Source organism: Nicotiana tabacum, chromosome 17 (genome assembly GCF_000715075.1).
Source record: "Nicotiana tabacum cultivar K326 chromosome 17, ASM71507v2, whole genome shotgun sequence".
In the NCBI taxonomy this organism is placed as follows: domain Eukaryota; kingdom Viridiplantae; phylum Streptophyta; class Magnoliopsida; order Solanales; family Solanaceae; genus Nicotiana; species Nicotiana tabacum.
In genome coordinates, this window is record NC_134096.1 from 22731251 (window position 1) to 22751159 (window position 19909).

The 19909-nt window shown below is 39.9% G+C and overlaps 1 protein-coding gene across 1 annotated transcript; it reads right to left on the minus strand.

The window, feature by feature from the left end:
- Positions 1–15178: 15178 nt before the first annotated feature.
- LOC107772688 (high affinity nitrate transporter 2.4-like) lies at positions 15179–17160 on the minus strand. The gene is made up of 3 exons (XM_016592172.2): positions 16281–17160; positions 16072–16187; positions 15179–16007 (listed from the first exon to the last, which is right to left on the minus strand). Exons 1-3 carry the CDS (start codon positions 17085–17087, stop codon positions 15338–15340), a joined length of 1593 nt encoding a protein of 530 aa, XP_016447658.2. The 5' UTR covers positions 17088–17160; the 3' UTR covers positions 15179–15337.
- Positions 17161–19909: the final 2749 nt, after the last annotated feature.

Sequence of the window (19909 nt, forward strand, 5' to 3'; positions counted from 1 at the left end):
CCAACTCACATGCTATAGTATAATATAAGGATCTGCACGGCCAACTCACGTGCTAAGTATAATATAAGGATTTGCATAGCCAACTCACATGCTGCACGGCCAACTCACGAGCTATAGTATAATATAAGGATCTGCACGGCCAACTCACGTGCTGCACGAACAACTCACATGCTATAGTATCAATATCTCACAATCAGGCCCTCAGCCTCACTCAGTCTTAAATCTCTCCAGTCTCTCGGTCTCTCAATAATCATGAGATCAGCCCAAACAACAATGATATGATGTATCAATAATAATAACAGAGACTGAGATAAAATGTGCAAGTAAAAACAGAGACTGAGTACATATAGCATTTAGCAAGAAATTCAACAAGTACGCAACCTCTGTGGGTCCCAACAGTACTATCACATAGCCTAAGCATGATTTTTAACATGATGTACAGTCAAATTTTATCAACACATAGAGAGCATATAGCTAACAATAAATTTTTTAACCTTACAGTTTCCCGGGACGGACCAAGTCACAATCCCCTCGGTGCACGCCCATACGCCTGTCACCTAGCATGTGCGTCATCTCCAAAATAATCACATGATACCAAAATCCGGGGCTTCATACCCTCAGGACCAGATTTATAATTGTTACTTACCTTGAACAAGCCAAATCCAATGCCGAGCAAGCTAAACAATGCTCTAGAAATTCCATTGTGCGCGTATCAACTTCCGGACGGCTCGAATCTAGTCACAATTAATTATGAGTCATCCCACAAAATTTATAGGAATTAATTCCATATCAAAATACTAATATTTTTTACAAAATTTGAAATTACGTCCCAAATATTGTCCATGGGGCCCACGTCTCAGAACCCTACAAAAGTTACAAAATATTAATGCCCATCCAACCACGAGTCTACCCATACAAATTTCATCAAATTCCGACATCATCTCGACCCTCAAATCTTCAATTGAAGTCTTTGAAGATTTCTGCCATTTTCAACCCGATCTTTACCCATTTGAACTCAACACTCTTTCCATAAACCTTATTGATACGTATAAATAATACTCTTACACCCAAGAATCATACTCTTAATCACCCATCATTACCCAAACTCGAAATTGAAGATTAGGGGTTAGAACCTTACCTCTTTGATGAAGAACTCGAGGGATTTCTTGTTGGAATTTTAGGCTTGGACAATAATTTGATGAAAAGCCCCAAAGCCTATTTATCAAAATGGGGTCGGGTTATGGAAATAAAAAAATCCCCCCTCCGAAAACAGGTATGCGATCGCACAATGCACCGCCAAATAGGTATGAGGGTCGCACAATGGATCGCAAAAATGAGGCCTAGAAGCGGTGTAAGCTGGGCATATCGGCGACCATTTTGCGGATCGTAAACCTATTTTGCAGCTCGCATAATTGATTTGCGGTCGCACAATTTGCCGCATAATCATATTTTTCTAGATTTTGGTAATTTGATCATAACTTCTTGTAGGAATGTCCAAATGACAAATGGTTTGAAGCATTAGAAACTAGACTCAAGAATCTTTCATTTGATAGGTAATACAAAACACTTTGTATCATGAGAGTTATGCTCATTTGATGTTAGGTCTTGTGCGGACTCCCTTGAAACTTTAGTCTTATGAAATTTCCAACATTCGATACCGAAACCTATCGAATCAAGTCCGATTGACCTCTGATTTTGCACACAAGTCATAAATGACATAATGAAGCTATTCCAATTTCCAGAATCGGATTCCGACCTCGATATCAAAAAGTCAACCCCCTGTAAAACTTTCCAAAAATTCAACTTTCGGCATTTCAAGCCTAATTCCACTACGGACCTCCAAAAACTTTTCTGGGCATGCTCCTAAGTCCAAAATTACCATACGGAGCTATTGAAATCCTCAAAATTAAATTCCCAGGTTGTTTACACATAAGTCAATATCCGGTCAACTTTTCCAATTTAAGTTTTAAACCTTGGAACTAATTATTCCAAAACCTCACCGAACCCGAATTAATTACCCCGGCAAGTCACACAACAATTGTAAATCCCAAATTGAGTAGTAAAGGGGAAAGTATGGCTATGATACTCAAAACGACCGGTCGGGTCGTTACAAAATTAAGAGCATGTTCGGAAAGCCACCCAGGAATTTGATTTGGGTGTAATTGGATGTAATTACACAGTTTGACATGTTTGTCTGGCCAAGTAATTACTCGGTCAGCATGGAATTGGGTGTAATTGGAGAGGTGTAATTACGCTCTCTAATTCTCAAGGGGGGAGGTGAGAATTGGTGGTAATTACATTGTGTAATTACAATGTTACTTTTTAATTTATTTATTTATTTTTATTTATTTATAATTTTCTATTTCCATTATTTTAATTTCTTTTTTTAATTTTTTTTTAATTTTTTACCTTTTAGTTTCCTTTTTAATTTTAAAATATATTTTTCTTTGTATATTATTTATCTTTTATTTCTCCATCTTTACTTCTTGTGATTCCATATAGTTGCTCGTATATTTTATTTCTTATTTGTTTTATTTTCTTATTTAGGGTAAATGTGTTATTATTCTAGTTTTTGAAACTACACCATTTGCATCTATACCAGTTTTGGGGTCACTATTGAACTATACCCGCTTTGCACAAAAATATTACAAGTCTACCCACTTTTCAAATAACTTCAAACATATGGGTCTGGAGTAGTAAAAAATTATGTCTGAAGTTTGAATCTCAGAATATTTTGCGTGAAGTGTGACCTTATCAAAGCAAAACTTCAGATATTTTCGCCTGAAGTTTGGCTTGACTTGCAAAGGCACTTGAAAAAACTTCAGTTCATAGTGTGAACTTCAGATAAATTAATCTGAAGTTCCTCAGTTAGTAGTGCAAACTTCAAACAAATTAGTCTCAAGTTCTTCAGTTTGTAGTGCAAACTTCAGACAAATTAGAAATTTTTTAGTTTGTAGTGCAAACTTCAAACAAAGTAGTCTGAAGTTCTTTAGTTTGTAGTGCAAATTTCAGATAAAATCAGCTTGTTATATTTGAACTTCAGATAATTTTTTCTGAAATTTGGTCTGATAGTTGCAAATTTCAGAAAAATTGTAAATGTAATGATAATAAAGATAGTTAATTCCAATATCTTATTGCCTGACATCTTTTCTTGAAATAATAAAATTAATAAAAGATCAAAAAACCAAACTCGCAAACAAACAAATAAAGAAGATACAATGATCACTTGGAATTAGCCGAAGAACACAACCAAAATAAATAAAAGACCTAGAAAACAAATCTTGCTTATAAATATAAACCGCCAGTGTAAGGGACTCTAGTCCAAGGCAGCCAATAATTCTCCACTATGAAATTGGAGACAGTGAAATAAGATGCATCCAAGAAGTTAATCTCACCATGATAACCAGGCCATGTAACCCCGTTACTGGTATTAATCCCGAACCCGTGTTCTTATATTCAGCATAATACAATGTACTTAACGCAAAACTTATACCCTAGTGCTAAATCACTATATATTTCATATTCAATCAATAATACTTACACAGAGTCTCATGTGTTTTAGAGATAAAAGTAAAAGAAGAAGAAGAAGAAGAAGAAAAGGAAACCAAAGGAGGAATAAAGAAGCGCACATGTCGCAGGAAGAAGAAGAAGAGGTGACGACTGGTCTGAAGTTGTAAAAATTAGGATATAGGTTAAATAATTTTAAAAATATGGGTATATATTAAATGGGGGCAACCAAATAGGGCGTCCCATGGAATCTTTACCTCCTAATATTACAAATAATGAGTCATTAACAAATGTGGCATATAATGAGTGATGTCATTAAAATAGAATTTCGTTGTTGAATGAGGTTATAAACTTATTATGTTTCCTAATCTTAAGTTATATTGGAGCTTATTTTTATTATGTTGGAGCTTGACATATGTTTTTTTTTTTGGATTTTAAAATTATGTTATATTTATGGTTTCAATTTACTTGTTTTAGTAATATTGGCTTGTTATTTGACATTGCATGTTGTTCATTTTTAGTTAGAATTGATAGATTAGTTTTGTCAAATATTTGAATAATGTTATGATATTATATTTATAAATATTAATTTATTTTATCAAACATGCATTCCATGATGTTCTTACAAAACGTATGTTTTTAGTTTTTATAATTAATTAAACTAAATATTATTAATTTTAAATATATATAAAAATTATTTTACAATATTAGTTATAAATATATGATTACTAATTAATGTATATTCAAGAAACAAATATGCATCTTAACTATTAAATCTGATAGTATCATTTATACTTATAATAAATAAATTATAGGAATATATTTATTATATTAACTTTTAAGTTTGATAATTACTTCATTAAAAATTTAATCTAACTGTGTAATTACACTTGTGCAGCCAACACAGTACGCTTGTATTTACACTATAATTACGTTATGACAAACAAATAGGTCATCGTAATTACTATATTATGTAATTACTAGGCTGTGTAATTACTACCCTAGTAATTACACAAATTCTAATTACCGAGTGGCCTTCAAAATAGACCCTAAATAATTTTTAAAATATAGATATAGGTTAAATGAGGACGACCAAATAATTTTACTATACCAACGTGGCAGTTAGATTTGATGCCATTTGTGTTAATTTCATGCATTTACAGTAATAAAAAAAGAAAAAAGACTGCACAACAAGTAATAATTGCATTTACTGATATCTACACACTCATATACAACTTACAACCTATAAACTCATTTACTGATATTGTAATGACCCTACCGGTCGTTTCGAAAGTTGTAGTCTCGTTCCCCCATTTTTACTTCTTTTGTGCTTTATAACTGTTATATGACTTATCGAGTTAGCTGGTTCGGGTCCAGAAAGTATTCAGGGTGAATTGAGACACTTAGTCACTCAATTAAAAGCTTAAGTTGGAAAAGCCGACCAGATATCGACTTATGTGTAAATGACCTTGGATTTAAATTTTGATAGCTTTGTTAGCTCCGTTGGGTGATTCTGGACTTAGGAGCGTGTCTGGATTGTGATTTGGAGGTCGGGAGTAGAATTAGGCTTGAAATGGCGAAAGTTGGAATTTTGGAAAGTTTGACCGGTAGTGGACTTTTTGATATAGGGGTCGGATTCCGATTTCGGACATTGCAGTAGGTTTGTGGCGTCATTTTTGACTTGTATGCAAAATTTGAGGTCAATCGGACATGATTTGATAGGTTTAGGCGTGATTTGTAGAATTTGGAAATTTTAAAGTTTATTAGGCTTGAATCCGTGTGTAATTCGTGTTTTTGATGTTGTTTGAGGTGGTTTGAGGATTCAACTAAGTTTGATATTTTGGGGCCTGATGGTATATTTGGTTGAGGTCCCGGGGGCCTCTAGTTTATTTCAGGTGATTAACGGGTCAAGATTTGAAGTTATAATATAGTGACCTAGTTGATTCCATGGCACTGTATAGTGACTCTATCTTGTTGATATCCGTGTTTTCATCATGTGACAAAGTAATTGGGCTGTCAATCATGCTAGATACCATGTTAGACTTTATTCTAGTACTGTTGGGACCCCTAGTGGTCATTTCTTGCTGTTATTTCACTAATTTCTTAAATACTTTGTATTCAATCATGTTCATGCATTTCATATCATATCTCAATCTTAGTTGTTATTTATCGATACATCTTATCATTGTTTCAGGCTAGTTTTCATGGCATTGTGAGCCCGTGAGTGAGACTGGAGAGATTGATGACTGAGTGAGGCCGAGAGCCTGATTATGAGTGACAGTTATGGGATCGGGCAGCACGCCGCAACGATTATACTGATTTGTGATAGCGCTTGGGCTGTAGGAGCCCCTCCGGAGTCTGTACACACCCCCAATGAGCGCGGTTGATATTATTGAGGGATGTATCTTCCCTGGACATGGATCTTGTCCGAAGTACTTTATACATGGAGATGGATCTTCTCCATAGGGCTGGATTGGCCTTCCTCTGTACTGGGTGACTGATGGGCAGTGATGTATATATTCCGGAATGGATCTTTCGTGGGCCATATGAGCCATATACAGTACCGAGTGGTTGAGCATTTGAGAGCGTGAGCACATGAGGCTGTCAGCATGGTGCATCACATATAGTATGTGCATTGGCATGTAGAAGTAGAAGAGATATATTCTTCACATTGTTCAGACTTGAACTACTTTATTGTTTTGAACTATCTATTTAACTTGAAAGCATGCCTACGTTTCTGCACAATTATTTCTATTTTATTTGTGCCGGTTGAGTTCGTCACTACTTTCAGCCCACAGTTTGGGTTTGTTACTTACTGAGTTGGTTGTACTCATACTACACCCTGCATCTCGTGTGCAGATCCAGGTATCTCCGGTTACGGCGACTGCTGATTGATGAGACAGGATCTCGGAGACTATCGAGGTAGCTGTATGACGTTCGTAGGCCTTGACTCTACTTCATTATCCTTATCTGTACTTTCGTTTTTACTCCTTAGATATTATAGTAGACTGTCTTCTGACGAAGATGCTCATGTACTCAGTGACACGCCGGTTTTGGGATAGATTGTATTGTGTTGCGGGTTATTTCGATTCCAAAAATAATAAGGTTTTTTTTTAAATATTAATTATTTCCGCCAATATTTTTAAAAGTTGTTAATGTGTTGAGTTAGTTGAGTAGTGGCTTGCCTAGTTCCATGATAGGCGCTATCATGACAGTTGGTTTTTGGGTTGTGACAAGTTGGTAACAGAGCCTAGGTTACACAGGTCTCACGAGTCATGAGCAGGTTTAGTAGAGTCTTGCGGATCGGTACGGAGACGTCTGTACTTATCTTCGAGAGGCTGCCGAACCCTTAGGAAATTACATATTCTTGTCGTGCGGATTTGTTCATATCGGTAACTAAACTTCTGCTATTCTATTCTCTCACAGATGGTGAGAAATCGTACTACTAAGCAGGATGGATAGCCACCAGTACCACCGGCTAGGGTCGCGAGAGGCCGAGGTCGCGGTAGAGGCCGCGGAAGGGGAAAATAGGTAGCTCGCACAGTAGCTACGGCAGCACCTACTGATACACTGGTTGCTCCAGTTCAGAAGCAAGTTCCAGTTATGGACAAGCCTGTGGGACCAGCTGAGGCACCAGCTGTGCCCATTGTGATTCTAGGCCTTTAGGAGGCATTTGCCTAGATATTAACAGTTTGCATTGGCCTTGCTTAGGTGGTTTCGGCTCAGGCTGTACCTACCACTTCTCAGGCGGGGGAAGGTACTCATACCCCTATTGCCCGTACTCCAGATCAGGTCATGTAGGGACTCCAGATACCGAGGGCATTTCCAGCCCAACCGACTGTAGATGATCAGGCTACGGTAGTCCTCGTTATGGCAGACGATGAGCAGAGGAGACTGAAGAGGTTTGGAAGGCTTAAACCTCTATCATTTAGTGGTGCTGAGTTAGAGGATGCTCAGGGTTTTCTGGATAGGTGTGATCGGATACTTCGGACAACGGGTATTCTGGAGACCAGTGGGATCTCATTCACTACTTTTTAGTTTTCTGGGGCTGCCTTCAGATGGTGGGAGGCTTATGAGAGGCGCAGGCTGGTCGGTGCAGCACCACTTACATGTTAGGAATTCTCCGTTCTCTTTTTGGAGAAGTTCATGCTGCAATCTCACAAAGACGAGCTGCATAGACAGTTTGAGCAGCTTCGTCAGGATGGCATGTCTGTGACACAGTACAAGATGAGATTTTCTGAGTTGGCTCATCACACAGTTTGGCTAGTTCCCACTGATAGGGAGAGGATTCAGAGGTTTGTCGATGGCCTCACATATCAGTTGTAGTTTCTTATGACTAGGGAGAGGATATCTGGCACTACTTCTGATGAGATTATCAACATTGCTCGGAAGATAGAGATGGTTCGCAGTTAGGAGCGGGGTAAGATGGAGGCCAATAGGCTTCGTGGATCATGTGAGTTCAGCGGTGTTCCTTCAGGGGGATAGTTTTACCGCGTCAGGGGTCGACCTTATAGGCATGCTCATACGGGTTGTCCAGTTCACCATGGTGCATCATCCATCCACGGTTCATGTAGTTATCATCAGGTCCATTCATCTCTTAGTGCCCAACTAGCTCAGAGTTCATCTCATGCACCTTCAGTTCAGGGCTCATCGGCACTGAGTCCTTCTAGCAGGTATTCTGGTGCTCGGGGCTCTCTCCAATCTCCACCGCCATCCGCAGGGAGGGGTTATTTCGAGTGTGGAGATATGGGTCACATCAAGAGGTATTGTTCCCGCCTTACGGGAGGTCCATCTCAGTAGAGGAGTCAGCCTACGACTTCAGCTCCCGTTGCTTCACCTCCCACTCAACCAGCTTGGGGTAGAGCTCAGCCAGTTAGGGGTCTCCCTAGAGGGGGAGGCCGATCAGGTGACGCTCAAGCCTGATTCTATGTTATTCCTTCCAGACCAGATGTTATTACTTCAGACACAGTGATCAAAGGTATTGTCTTAGTATGTCACCGGGATGCTTCTGTCTTATTTGACCCTAGTTCCACCTATTCATATGTATCATCGTATTTTGCTCATTACCTGGATATGGCCCGTGTGTCTTTAGCTTTAGCTGTTCATGTATCTACCTCGGTGGGCGATACTATTATTATGAACCGTGTGTATCAGTCGTGTGTAGTGACTATTGGGGGATTGGAGACCATAGTTGATCTCTTGCTGCTTAGTATGATTGATTTCGATGTGATATTGGGTATGGATTGGTTGTCTACATGTCATGCTATTTTGGACTGTCATGCTAAGATTGTGACATTGGCGATGCTGGGGTTGCTAAGGATTGAGTGGAGAGGTTCTCTAGACTATGTTCCCAGTAGAGTGATTTCATATTTGAAGGCCCAACGGTTGTTTATCTTATTTGTCCTTTGTGAGGGATGTTAGTGCTGATGTTCCTATTATTGATTTTTTTCCGGTGGTGTGGGAATTTTTGGAGGTGTTTCCTGCAGACGTGTCGGGCATGCCGCCCGATAGGGATATTGACTTGGTGCCGGGAACTCAGTCCATTTCTATTCCACCATATCGCATGGCACCGGTTGAGTTGAAGGAATTGAAGGAGCATCTTCAGGAATTCCTTGATAAGGGGTTTATTAGGCCTAGTGTGTCACCTTTGGGTGCGCCGGTGTTATTTGTAAAGAAGAAGGATGGTACAATAGAATGTGCATTGATTACAGGCAGTTGAACAAAATTACAATAAAGAATAAGTATACTTTGCCGCGTGTTGAAGATCTGTTCGACCAGCTTCAGGGATCGAGGGTGTTCTCCAAGATTTATTTGAGGTTTGGTATCACCATTTGAAGATTTAGGACTCGGATATTCTAAAGACAACCTTCAGGACCCGTTATGGTCATTATGAGTTCCTTGTGATGTCTTTTGGGCTGACCAACACCACAACAACGTTCATGCATCTGATGAACAATGTGTTTCAGCCTTATCTTGACTCATTTGTCATAGTGTTCATTGATGACATCCTGGTGTACTCCCATAGCCAGGAGGAGCATGCCCAGCATCTGCGAATTGTGTTGTAGTGGTTGAGGGAGGAGAAGCTTTATGCCAAGTTCTCCAAGTGTGAGTTTTGGCTCAGTTCAGTAGCATTCTTGGGGCATGTAGTGTCCAGTGAGGGCATTATGGTGGATCCGAAGAAGATAGAGGCGGTTCAGAGTTGGCCCAGGTCGACCTCAGCTACAAGGATTTAGAGCTTTCTCGGCTTGGCAGGTTATTATCGTCGCTTCGTGGAGGGCTTCTTATCTATTGCGTCGCCCTTGACCAAATTGACCCAAAAGGGTTCTCCTTTCAGGTGGTCGGATGAATGTGAGGAGAGCTTTTAGAAGCTCAAGACTGCCTTGGCCACAGCTCCAGTTCTAGATTTGCCGTAAGCTTCAGGCTCTTATACAGTGTATTGTGATACTTCTCAGATCGACATTGGGTGTGTGTTAATGTAGGAGGATATAGTGATTGCTTATGCTTCGCGCCAATTGATGCCTTATGAGAAAAACTACCCTGTTCATGATTTGGAGTTAGCTGCCATCATTTATGCATTAAAGATTTGAAGGTATTATCTATACGATATGTCTTGTGAGGTGTTTACGGATCATCGGAGTCTCCAGCACTTGTTCAAACAAAAGGATCTAAATTTGAGCTAGCAGAGATGGTTAGACCTGCTAAAAGACTATGATATAACCATTATGTATCATCCCGGGAAGGCCAATGTGGTGGCCGATGCCTTGAGTAGAAAGGCGATGAGTATGGGTAGTCTTGCATTCATTCCCGTTGGGGAGAGACCTCTTGCAGTTGATGTTCAGGATTTGGCCAACCGGTTCGTGAGATTGGATATTTCGGAGCCCAGTCGGGTTCTAGCTTGTGTGGTTTCTCAGTCTTTCTTATATGATCGCATCAGAGAGAGCCAATATGATGATCCCAATTTGCTTGTCCTTAAGGATACAGTTCAGCACGGTGATGCCAGAGATGTGACTATTGGAGATGATGGGGTATTGAGGATGCAGGGTCGGATTTGTATGCCCAATGTGGATGGGCTATATAAGTTGATTCTTGAGGAGGCCCACAGTTCACGGTATTCCATTCATCCGGGTGCCGCGAAAATGTATCAGGACTTGAGGCAACACTATTGGTGGAGGAGAATGAAGAAGGATGTAGTGGGGTTTGTAGCTCAGTGCCTTAACTGTCAGCACGTGAAGTATGAGTATCAGAGACTGGGTGGATTGCTTCAGAGGTTAGAGATTCCAGAGTGGAAGTGGGAGCAGATCACCATGAATTTCGTAGTTGGACTCCCACGGACTTCGAGGAAGTTCCATTCTATTTGGATGATTATGGATCGGCTGACCAAGTCAGCGCACTTCATTTCAGTTGGTACTACATATTCTTCGGAGCGGTTGGCTGAGATTTACATCCGAGAGATTGTTCGCCTTTACGGTGTTCCAGTTTCCATCATTTAGGATAGAGGCACACAGTTTACGTCGTAGTTTTGGAGAGCCGTGCAGTGAGAGTTAGGCACCCAGGTTGAGTTGAGCACAACTTTTCACCCTAAGACGAAGGATAGTCCGAGCGCACTATTCAGATATTGGAGGGCATGCTACGTGCTTGTGTCATTGATTTTGGGGGTTCTTGGGATCCATTTCTGCCACTCGCGGAGTTTGCTTACAATAACAGTTATCAGTCGAGCATCTAGATGGCCCCGCATGAGGCTTTGCATGGGAGGCAGTGTAGATCTCCGGTTGGTTGGTTTGATCCTGGTGAGGCAAGGCTTTTGGGTACAGACTTGGTTCAGGATGCATTGGACAAGGTTAAATTAATCCAAGAGCAGCTTCGCATGGCATAGTCCAGACAAAAGAGCTATGCAGACAGGAAGGTCTGTGATGTGTCTTACATGGTTGGGGAGAAGGTTCTACTGAAGGTTTCACCAATGAAGTGTGTTATGAGGTTCGCGAAGAAGGTCAAGTTGAGCCCTCGGTTCATTGTGCCTTTTAAGGTACTTCAAAGGATTAGAGAGATGGTTTACAAGCTTGCCTTTCCACCTAGCTTGTCGCGTGTGCATCCAGTATTTCATATTTCTATGCTTCGTAAGTATATCGGTGATCTGTCTCATGTTTTGGATTTCAGTACGTTTCAGTTGGATGGTGATTTGTCTTATGATGTGAAGCCGGTAGCCATTTTGGATCGGCAACTTTGGAAGTTGAGGTCAAAGGATATAGCTTCAATAAAGGTGCAGTGGAGAGGTCAGCCCATGGAGGAGGCTACTTGGGAAACCGAGCAGGAGATGTGGAGAAGATATCCATGCCTATTTGAGACTCCAGGCATGTTTCTAGTCCCGTTCGAGGATGAATGTTTGTTTGAGAGGGGAATGATGTAACGACCCGGCCGGTTGTTTTGAGAGTTGTAGCCCCGTTCCCATATTTTCTGCTTCTTTTGTGCTTTATAGCTGTATATGACTTATCGGGTTAGTTAGTTCAGGTCCGGAGAGAATTCAGGGTGAATTGAGATACTTAGTCTCTTAATTGAAAGCTTAAGTTGGAAAAGTCGACCGGATGTCGACTTATATGTAAACGACCTCGGATTTAAATTTTGATAGTTTCGTTAGCTCCGTTGGGTGATTCTGGACTTAGGAGCGTGTCCGAATTGTGATTTGGAGGTCGGGAGTAAAATTAGGCGTGAAATGGCGAAAGTTGAAATTTTGGAAAGTTTGATCGGTAGTGGAATTTTTTATATTGGGGTCGGATTCCGATTCCGGACTTTTGACTTGTGTGTAAAATTTGAGGTCAATCGGACGTGATTTGATAGGTATCGGCGTCGTTTGTAGAATTTGGAAATTTCAAAGTTCATTAGGCTTGAATCCGTGTAATTCGTGTTTTTGATGTTATTTGAGGTGGTTTGGGGATTCGATTAAGTTCGTATGATATTTTCGGGCTTCATGGTATGTTTGGTTGAGGTCCCGGAGACCTCGGGTTGATTTCAAGTGATTAACGGGACAAGATTTGAAGTTATAAGGCTGCTGAAGTTTGGACTCAGTTGGTGTAATCGCACCTGCGGAAGTCTCATCACACGTGCATGCCCGTAGAAGCGTCCAAGGGAGTGAAGCAGCAGAAGGTCACAGGTGCAATGATGTTCCCGCATTTGCGCGACCGCAGATGCGGCAGAAGGGCCGCAGAAGCGGATTTGGCCTTGAAGCTTGACTCCGCAGAAGCGGAGGTTTGTCTCGCAGAAGCGAGTGCGCTGGTGCGGAAAAATGGGGCGCAAGTACGGAGTTTAGCACAGAATCAGGCGTTGGGGGCGCGCCTGCGAGATCGCAGAAGTGGCCAAGTTGCCGCATGTGTGGAAGGCCTGGCGAGAGTCTTTAAATACGAGACTTCGAGATTTTTCACCATTTCTAACAATTTGAGCTCGTATTTTGGAGGTGTTTGAGAGGATTTTCAAGGGGATTCTTGAGGTACGTTCCTTGTGTTCTTTTTTCTTCAATAATTACGTTTTTCCACTGATTTTCCACCTAGATGGTGTATTTTTGGGGTGTCAGTCATGCTAGATACCATGTTTAGGCTTTATGTCAGTATTGTTGGGACCCCTAGTGGCCGTTTCTTGCTGTTATCTGACTGATTTCATTGATACTTTGTATTCAGTCATGTTCATGCATTTCATATCATATCTCAGTCTCATTTGTTATTTATCGATACATCATATCATTGTTTCAGGCTAGTTTTCATGACATTATGAGCCCGTGAGTGAGACTGGAGAGATTGATGACTAAGTGAGGCCGAGAGCCTGATTGTGAGTGACAGTTATGGGATCGGGCAGCATGCCGCAGCGGTTATACTGATTTGTGATAGCGCTTGGGCTGTAGGAGCCCCTACAGAATTTGTACACACCCCCAGTGAACGCGGTTGATATTATTGAGGGATAGAACTTCCCTGGACATGGATATTGTCCGAAGTACTTGATACTTGGAGAAGATCCATCTCCATAGGGCTGGATTGGCCTTCCTTGGTACTGGGTGACTGATAGTTAGTGATGTATATATTCCGAGATGGATCTTCCCTAGGCAGTATGAGCTATATACAGTATCGAGTGGTTGAACATTTGAGAGCATGGTGCATCACATACAGTACGTACATTGGCATGTAGAAGTAGAAGAGATATATTCTTCACATTGTTTAGACTTGATCTACTTTACTGTTTTGAACTATCTATTTAACTTGAAAGCATGCCAACATTTCTGAACAATTATTTCTTTTGTATTTGTGCCGGTTGAGTTCGTCACTACTTTCAGCCTACAGTTTGGGTTTCTTATTTATTGAGTTAGTTGTACTCACGCTACACCTTGCATCTCGTGTGCAGATCCAGGTACCTCTGGTCACGGCGACTGCTGATTGATGAGACATGATCTCAAAGACTATCGAGGTAGCTGCATGACATTCGTAGGCCTTGACTCTCCTTCATTATCCTTATCTGTACTTCAGTTTTTACTCCTTAGATATTCTAGTAGACTGTCTTCTCACATAGATGTTCATATACTCGGTGACACCCCGGTTTTGAGATAGATTGTATTGTGTTGTGGGTTATTTCGGTTCCAAAAAAAAGGGGATTTTCTTAAATATTAATTGTTTTCGCCTATATTTTTAAAAGTTGTTAATGTGTTGAGTTAGTTGAGTAGTGGCTTGCCTAGTCCCACGATAGGTACCATCACGACGGTTAATTTTTGGGACAGATATCTACACACGCATTTATGCGATCACTTAGTTGAAACGTGATTTATCAAAACCGTGTGAAACATTTTATATCCTCTTTGAATCTTTAAATTTATTTCTTTTTCAGAAAAGGAATCATTTTATAGTTTTGTTCAACACCGGTCAATATTAACCCTAAGAAGAAAAAATAATGTCCACATTTGTAACTAAAAAAACCTTATTTAGTCTCATTATGTAATTAATCCTACATGTTAAGTGTTTCCACATTGGATGGGTTAAGTTGTTTGATCTCTTTATAATGGTGTGCGAAACTGATGTCGCAATTGCGACAAGCGCTTTTCGATGGGAGCTTCACATTTGCAATGTTTGGCGCATTTGTGAGGTTCTTGGTAGCATTTGCGATTTCTGCTACTCATTACGAGGCATTTTGGGATTTTAACTCATCCATTTTTTTAACCCTAGACTTGGGAGGCAATTTTGCCTTGGAGATTTTCACATAAGGCTTTGGGTAGGTAATTTCTATACATTTTTGTATTATTTCAAAAATCTTCATGGATTATTAACATCAATAATATGAAATTTTTGGGAAAAATACGGGGGCTTTCGTACAACTTAAGAAAATAAAAATTGAGGTTTTGAGTTATGATTTGAACTTGATTTTGGAGTCTAATCACATATTTGGACTCGTGGGGTTATGGGTAGTCGGGATCTACTCATTGACTCAGGTTTTAATTGTGTGGACCCGGGTTTACTTTTTGGGAATTGAATAAAGATTTAAGCTTTATCCTATTGGAATTATCAAATCACCAATCCGAGATCGTTTACTCAAAAGAAAAACTTTGGTAATTCTTCAAACTTAAACTTCCAAATTTAAAATATGCACATATATAAACGTTCCCATAAAATGGAAGGAATAACTGTTGAGGAATACAAGAGCAAGACCAAGTTAGAGTAGAATATTTTGAACAAAAGGATATATGACAAAGCGCAGATCAGTACATATATAAACTATAATAGATTCATGATTGCATGCTTATAGCTGAGCTATAATTTGCAACCAATCACAATTCACTATTGTATCAAAACCGTACATTATTTCATCAAACGTGGACTGGAGTAGAGTTAGGTGGGGTAACAGCTGAGGAAATGATGTGCTTTCTTCCACGTTCAGATCGGCTATTCTCTGCAAATTTAATACTTTTGTGGTGAAGTCCTTTTTGTTTCTCATCATCAGTCCATTCTGAACAATAATAGTGTTCTTCATTGTACTTTTTATCTTTTGAAGCTGGAAGAAACATACTTCCCCACTGTGGAAAATGAATAAAAGCTATAGGGACAGTACAAGCCACAGCCATGAACCCCATCCAAGTTAGCCCCGTCGCTGTAGAAAATCTTGTAGTTGAGAAGAAAATCAACTGTGTTAATCCACCTCCAAAGTTGCCTCCAGCACCAGTTAAGCCAGAGATTAAGCCTAATGATCTTCGCGACACGAAAGGGATGACACCATAGGTAGCACCACATGCAGCTTGAGCTCCAATGGAGAACAAGATCATGGCTACAATGGCTGTGGGAAGGGTTTCTGCTTTGCCAAGCCAAACACAGAATACTCCTCCAAATGTTTGCACTATCCACAAGATCCATAGCCTTCCTCTCATCCCAAATTTTCGTGCTGCTAAATCAGAAGCATATCCGCCAAAAGGACGAGCCACAAAGTTGATCATGCCATATGTTGCAGCTATAACTCCTGCTGTGTGAAGCTTTAAATTGAACCTGTAGACATAATTTGCATGTCATTATAGGAAGTTCTAAATTGTATTAATAGGCTATGAATTACCTATCGTAAAAGTACTCCACGATGACATTGTTCATGCAAAGTTGAACTCCCATAGAAAATCCGTAGATGAAAAAAAAGATCCATGTCCTATAATTTGTCACTGCAAACCAAAATATCTAACAAAAGAAATAAACATGAAAGTCGATCGGTCAGCTATATATATATATATGTGTGTGTGTTTTTCTAATGAAGGAATTAGAAAAACTAACCTTAGAAAATTTATCCTTGTGTACATCACCCCTCTTTTGGAGAGTAGTAAGATTACCATCTGGCAAGTCTTGGCCAAGAATCAAGACCATAACACCAACGATGATATGAAGCCATCCAGGGATGAAAAAGGCAATACGCCAGGCAGTGAATGGAGTTGCTCCAGTTAGTTGAATTATGTGAAAAAGGAAAGGCATAAGAAGTTGAGTGACACCACCTCCCATGTCTCCCCACCCAGCTGCAACACCATTAACAAGGCCAATAATCTGCCCATTAAACATGGTACTCGTCCAATATTGGCATGACACAAAAGTTGCCAGTGAAACTCCAATCATGAACCGAACAGCTACGTATCCCTGAGCTGATGACACAAACGCAACTGAGAAAACAACAGGGGCTGTTAACAGATTGACAAAGGCACAGCCATATCTTGGTCCTATTAAGTCACACAGTACACCCATGACAAGCCTAGAGAAAATGCTGCCAGAAACAGAAGCAACACCAGCATTGCCAATGTCTGATCTTGTCAAATCAAGATTGTCCCTAATTATGGGAACTAGGGGAGCTGCAGCAAAAGTGGAGATCAAACAGGTGAAGAAGGAGATCCAAGCAAGATGAAAGGATCTCATATGAGGTTGTGCAAATGAGAAGATTTTCAGAGTTTTTGCTTTGTGTTCTGAATCGACTGGCAAAGAAAATTTTGTATCAGAGGGGTGAGGTTGAGATGACACAGAAGAGAAGGCAAATGTTTGTTCTTTTCCAGTTAAACCATGCACAGAGCTGCCAATGGGACCTTCAGTATTAGCCATTATAAATATTTCTCACCACACAAAACAAGTTGTTTGGAGAAATATTTCTTTAGATAAGAAGCTAAGCAGAAAACTTAATGTGATTGTGGTTCTTGGAAGGGAAGGCCACGGCAATATTTATAGTGTCAGAGCGTTGACATTGTGAAAGCTCAGAGATTGTTGGCCTCACCAAACAAGTATTTCTTCTGGAGATGTGTCATAATATCTAGACGAAGTTTCGTTGAAAATCCATAGTATACGTAATAATTAAGCACTAGCTATATTCCTTTTATTAGAAATTAAATGTTACTAATAATTTCGTTTACTTTGCACAATGATGCCTCCTTTGTTAGTTAATACATAATCTATTCAAGGGATCCAGTGGGATCAATAATCGCTCCATTTATTTGGGTTTTTGACTGACCTTCCTTCCTTTTACACTCTCGGATTCCGGCACTAATGGATATGATACCAGTAGTTACATCTATATATGTTAGGCCTTTATTTGGCCTTGATTTGTCCACATGGTAGTTTAGGTTTTATCAATATGGATAGTCCTCCCATGAATAATTTTAGGAGAATTATTCGGGAAGTGGTAAATAGTATTTTGGCGCGAATTAAAAAAATATTTGTCTTTTCAGCCCAAAATTCCAGTTGGGTGCTACAGAAGCGAAACGTCGTGCATCGCTTGCATTTAATAACACGTGATGCTATGTGATTGGCTTTGGAATTTACGGTGGTTTCCTAGGCAATGATGGCTCTATGACTTCGAAGAGAAATAATCCAAAATTTCTATATTCGTATCTCTTTAAACCTTCTCATCTGCACTTCTTTTACTTTATTCACTTCAATCATGCCCCCAAGAACTCTATTCCGTATGCTTCTTCATATCCTGAATCCTTCCTTCGTCGCACTATCACATTTGACGAGTTACTAGGTCTAGAAGAGGAGGAGGAAGCCTTGTAGCCTAGCCTCCATTTCAAGAAGAAGTGATTCCTAGTGCTATGGAGGGATTTCTGTTACCAGATCTTCCTCTAAAGATTGCCATTGGAGAGAGGATTTCCCTGTAGAGGCTTCTTGTGATGATGAAAGAGTAACTTGTTATCGTAAAGGTTACTCGTTTGTATATACGCATCAGTTTAACCTCGGATCTTAGCCTCCAATTGATCTGGTTAGAGAGGAATTTTATCGTCACTTCAATGCTTGTCTAGCACAAATTGGCCGGGGAGTATGAGAGTTGTGTCCTGCCTCCGCTTTTTATCAAATTTAGTTTTGGTAAATTTCACTCATTGTCACCTCCTTTATCTCTATTCTTCCAAAAATTTTGGTATCGAGGTTGTTACTCTTAACTTTAGTAGAAAAACAAATGATTGTTGACCCCGAAGATGATTGAGATAGAGGGTGGTACAATAGGTTCGTAGTTGTTCCTACACAAGAGTTGATTGAGCCCGGTGCTCTCCATTTTCCTGAGGCGTGGAATTTTTCTCGTAATTTTCATAAACTCTTGTTTTTATTTTTTTTACCGCAATGATTGTATAAATATTTCTTAGTCGTTATGGAGATAAATGGAGAAGCCGCATATTTTCATGCCTCGGTAGTGTAGATGTTATTTTCAGCCCCCTAGATCGAAGAACATGGAGATATATCTCTGAGAATTTTGGATGGAGAGTGAAAACTCGCGGTGATCTATCTTTCTACTTCCGTTAAATGATTTATGTTTCTTTTCCAAATAGAATAATTTGACATGGTCTGGTAAGATTTGGAATTCGAGGATTTCAACCTACTATTCCGGTTGTTAGACTCGGGGTTAAAGAGGCCCAAAAACATATTTTGACGTTGGCTTCTTTGAAAAGAAAGAGCAAGGAAATTCATGACTCCGAGGAGAAGAAAGAAGAAGCGGTTACCCTTTTTAAGAAAAGGTTTAGATCAAGCAAAAGCATGTTGAATCAAGGGCTGACCGAAGCAATCCCTAAATCAACCCTTCATGAAACTCAACTTTAGCTGGTTGATGAACCTGAGAAATCTCTGTTTTGTGGAAGTTGAAGATGATCTTAAAGTGTCGACCGCAGTGTCTATTAGGGATTTATTTAATATCAATTTTGGTGGTTATGATGGTGACGACCATCCTTCCACCTTTGTTAGTGAAAATTAAACTTTAGTTCTCGTGCTTCCTTCTTCCCCTGTATCTCCGGGACCATTCCCTAATGTCCCTACTCAGGATGAGGCTGGTCCCTCTAAAAATGTGTAAATGCGTCAAGCTGTAATAAAAGTTCTGGAAGAGATGAGTCTCCTAAGTCGTCCTGACCGGGCTACCTTTGGGTTGAAAAATCTTATTGGTTCCCTCGAGAAGAAAAGGTATCTATATTTTTCCTTCTCTTCTCTTCTTTTCTTAAATCTCGAATTTGAACAATATATCAATCTCATTTTAATGCTACATATTACTTTGACTTGTACAAAGTTCATGAAAAGAATTTCATGGTTCAAGAATCATACTACTGAGTTAATCGTGGAGGCTAGTGACTGGAAAGCCCGATTTCAAATTCTTAAAATTGAGAAAGAAATTTTGTATAGAGAAATGATTCTCTCCAATAACAAGTCAAAGTGGTGACCACAGATCTAGCAGTAACAAAAGCGGAAATAAAATAAATAGAAGGAAAGATGGACAAATGGAAGTAAATTTTGTTGAACAACACTCTAAGGCTATTGAAAAGGTTCAGAGTTTAAAATAACTTATTGATCAAAAGGAGATGTGGCGGGCCAATGGATTCAAGAGAACACGCTGGACAGAGAAGATCTTCGTGCTTCGATGGATAAGGTGAGATTTCTTGAAACATCCTTTAATC

Excerpts from the sequence above, each read along its gene's own strand:
- LOC107772688 (XM_016592172.2), bottom strand. The coding sequence starts at position 17,087 with ATGGCTAATACTGAAGGTCCCATTGGCAGCTCTGTGCATGGTTTAACT. Across the intron at positions 16,188-16,280 it reads ACAAGGATAAATTTTCTAAG|ATATTTTGGTTTGCAGTGAC; the intron begins GTTAGTTTTTCT and ends TTCTTTTGTTAG. Across the intron at positions 16,008-16,071 it reads GTGGAGTACTTTTACGATAG|GTTCAATTTAAAGCTTCACA; the intron begins GTAATTCATAGC and ends TTATGTCTACAG.